Source organism: Leptodactylus fuscus, chromosome 10, assembly GCF_031893055.1.
Source record: "Leptodactylus fuscus isolate aLepFus1 chromosome 10, aLepFus1.hap2, whole genome shotgun sequence".
Classification (NCBI taxonomy): Eukaryota; Metazoa; Chordata; class Amphibia; order Anura; family Leptodactylidae; genus Leptodactylus; species Leptodactylus fuscus.
Window position 1 is genome coordinate 83,084,638 of NC_134274.1, and position 3,313 is coordinate 83,087,950.

General features: G+C 55.4%; 2 protein-coding genes across 2 annotated transcripts; one reads left to right on the top strand and one right to left on the bottom strand.

Moving 5' to 3' along the window:
• Window positions 1–1,765: 1,765 nt before the first annotated feature.
• LOC142219270 (histone H2B type 1-O-like) lies at window positions 1,766–2,208 on the bottom strand. Its single transcript, XM_075288217.1, has one exon. The coding sequence runs from the start codon at window positions 2,202–2,204 to the stop codon at window positions 1,824–1,826; it is 381 nt and encodes a 126-aa protein (XP_075144318.1). The 5' UTR covers window positions 2,205–2,208; the 3' UTR covers window positions 1,766–1,823.
• A 294-nt stretch (window positions 2,209–2,502) lies between these two features.
• On the top strand, window positions 2,503–3,009 carry LOC142219266 (histone H2A type 2-B). The gene has a single exon (XM_075288213.1). It carries the CDS (start codon window positions 2,529–2,531, stop codon window positions 2,919–2,921), a length of 393 nt encoding a protein of 130 aa, XP_075144314.1. The 5' UTR covers window positions 2,503–2,528; the 3' UTR covers window positions 2,922–3,009.
• The last annotated feature ends 304 nt before the right edge of the window (window positions 3,010–3,313 follow it).

Consider the following 3,313-nt stretch of genomic DNA (forward strand, 5'->3'; position numbering starts at 1 on the left):
TTAAATAAAACCATAGAAATGTGGTATCCCTGGAACCGTACCGAAACACAGAATACAGGGGACATGTCATTTTGGCTGCACAGTGAACGCCGTAAAACCAAAGCCCGTAAGAATGTCGCAGAAATGCATTTTTTCTTCAAATCCACCCCATTCTGATGGTTTTTCCTGCTTCCCAGTACATTATATAGAATAATTAATGGTGGCATCAGTAAGAAAAATTTGTCCCGCAAAAATTAAGACCTCATATGGCTCTGGGAGCGGAGAAATAAAAAAGTTATGGGGCTTAGAAGGAGGGGAGTAAAAAACGAAAAAAAAATAAAAAAATAAAAATGCCATTGGCGGGAAAGGGTTAAAGACGATCGTCTAACGACAGAATTAGAGCCCCGGTAACCGTCCTATGTAGTATCTGTGCGCCACCTGCTGGCTGGGATCCGTATATACAGGGTCTCCCGAGCTGTGCCGTTTGTTCCCCGCGCCCCCATCTGGATCAGCGTGGAACTGCACAGCCCGCACCCGGGGTTCACTATAGCTGCAGCCTCGCGGCAATTACACAAGGATGCCCATAGGGGGCAGAGCGGAGATACCGCAGCCGGGAGAAGAATTAGATCCGGGGAGGAGGGGGTGCGGCTCCGGAATACAATAGTCCTATTGACAGAGAAGAAGGTCTGGAGCAGTGAGAACAGCGCCCTGCATGTTATCTAGTAGGCCGGCTAGAAGGAGCCGCTGACCGCTGACCCTCGGCAATGGGAGAATGAGCGGGAAATTCAAAGTGATCCATTGTCTTATGTCAGCCAATCAGCGCGAGACAGAGGAGGGGCTTGTAGGAGTCACGCCGAAGAATTACGTCATCAAAGCAGGGTTCTCCTTCTGGTCCGACCACTCTCTATATAAAAGGCGGCTGTGCGGAGGGACGCTTGATCTAGTCTGTCAGCAGCACAGAAGATGTCTGGTCGCGGTAAAGGAGGGAAAGGTCTCGGCAAGGGCGGTGCCAAGCGGCACAGGAAGGTGCTCCGGGATAACATCCAGGGCATCACCAAGCCTGCCATCCGCCGTCTAGCTCGCAGAGGAGGCGTCAAGCGCATCTCCGGTCTCATCTATGAGGAAACTCGCGGTGTCCTGAAAGTCTTCCTGGAGAACGTCATCCGTGACGCCGTCACCTACACCGAGCACGCCAAGAGGAAGACCGTCACCGCCATGGACGTGGTGTACGCGCTCAAGCGCCAGGGCCGCACTCTCTACGGCTTCGGAGGTTAATTCCGCCGCTCCCCGACTCTCTACTACATAACCCAAAGGCTCTTCTCAGAGCCGCCACATCCTCCTGAGAACAGAGCTGTCCCCGCCACCCACCTCTCCTCTGCCTTGTAGGGCTGGGGCTGCAGACGCCTCCTGTAGGCTGTAATGTCATCACTGCTGGAATACTGGAGAGAGTAGAAGAAGAAAACGCTCCAAACCTTCGGAATCTAAGCTTTGTGAACAGGTCCCTAGAAGTAGTCCTACTGCGGCTCTGCAGTGTAACCCCCGTGCCGGCAGCTCGGGCCGATAAGTAGCAGCTTAGTTTAACCCTCCAATCGCAGGTGCGTGCAGAGAGCACTGCACCTCGTAGAGATGTCAATGTAGCAAGCCGGAGATTAGAGCTTCTCTTTGGGTGTATAGTAAGTCTAGCAAGTACAAGAAAATAGCTGGAAAGAAAGGTTCTGGGTAGAAACACGTGCAGCAGCAGCAAGAAGCCAGAAATGGAGGGCTCAGCAGCTCTAGTGTGGAAGGTGTGGGGGGCTCTTAGAAGAGCCTTTGGGGTGATAGTACAGAGCAGGTGATGGAGCCGATTACTTGGCGCTGGTGTACTTGGTGACGGCCTTGGTGCCCTCGGACACGGCGTGCTTGGCCAACTCTCCGGGCAGCAGCAGGCGCACGGCGGTCTGGATCTCCCGGGAGGTGATGGTGGAGCGCTTGTTGTAGTGAGCCAGGCGGGAGGCTTCTCCTGCGATGCGCTCGAAGATGTCGTTGACGAAGGAATTCATGACGACCATGGCCTTGGAGGAGATACCGGTGTCGGGGTGGACCTGCTTCAGCACCTTGTACACGTAGATGGCATAGCTCTCCTTCCTGGCCCTCTTACGCTTCTTGCCGTCCTTCTTCTGGGCCTTGGTCACGGCTTTCTTGGAGCCCTTCTTGGGCGCTGGGGCAGACTTGGCGGGATCAGGCATGGTATAGCACGGCGACCTCTTTCACACGAGAGAGAAAGTAATGTCTGTGCTCCTCCCAGCGCAGCCCTATTTATAGGCGGGCTATGCAAATGAGCGCCGCTGTCTGTGCGCTGTTCTACTGGACCAGCAAACCATGTGACTTTTGCAAGCCCCGCCTGCTGAAGCGGATTGGTGGTTCCACAAATCTGGCCTCTATTGGCGGCTTTAGATGTGTCCAATGAGAGTTGCAGGAGGGCGGGGCAGAACTATATATATAAGGCAGGAGGAGCCGGTACAGGGCAGGATATTCTGTGTTACATTACAGTAACTGACGATCCACGAACCATGTCTGGACGCGGCAAGCAAGGAGGCAAAGCTCGTGCTAAGGCCAAGACCCGCTCATCCCGGGCGGGACTTCAGTTCCCCGTCGGTCGTGTGCACAGGCTTCTCCGCAAGGGCAACTACGCCGAGAGGGTTGGTGCTGGTGCTCCCGTCTACCTGGCGGCCGTACTGGAGTATCTGACCGCTGAGATCCTGGAGTTGGCTGGTAATGCTGCACGGGACAACAAGAAGACCCGCATCATCCCCCGTCACCTGCAGCTGGCCGTGCGCAATGACGAGGAGCTGAACAAACTGCTGGGTGGCGTGACCATCGCCCAGGGAGGCGTCCTGCCCAACATCCAGGCCGTGCTGCTGCCCAAGAAGACCGAGAGCAGCAAGCCCAGCAAGAGCAAGTGAGCGCCGCTCCCACCCCATCCGTCTATACAAGCAAAGGCTCTTCTAAGAGCCACCACCTTGTCTACAGCAGAGCTGCCTCCTGTCTACAATACGGGCTGTCCGTCTATTCTGAAGCCAACTCCTGGCCAGACCGGCGGCCCTTACAGGGAAGCACCGTGGGGTGACTGAGCGGGAGGAGGATTCACTCTGTAGGGAGATGTGGTGCGGGCGCGGGGTTTTGTGTCAGGTCGGGCTGGTGGTAATCTGCTAATGCTCTCTTCCCTGGCAGGTAGTATAAGCGGAGCTTAGATATAACGGGCGGGCGCTGATACAAAGCCGAGGTGAGCGCCGGCTCCTCCGGGTGACGCTTTGTCTTTTCTCCCCGCTCACACGGTTGGTGGTTTTGAAATTCC

Bases quoted from the DNA above. Each gene is read 5' to 3' on its own strand.
- LOC142219266 (XM_075288213.1), top strand. From the start codon at position 2,529: ATGTCTGGACGCGGCAAGCAAGGAGGCAAAGCTCGTGCTAAGGCCAAG.
- LOC142219270 (XM_075288217.1), bottom strand. From the start codon at position 2,204: ATGCCTGATCCCGCCAAGTCTGCCCCAGCGCCCAAGAAGGGCTCCAAG.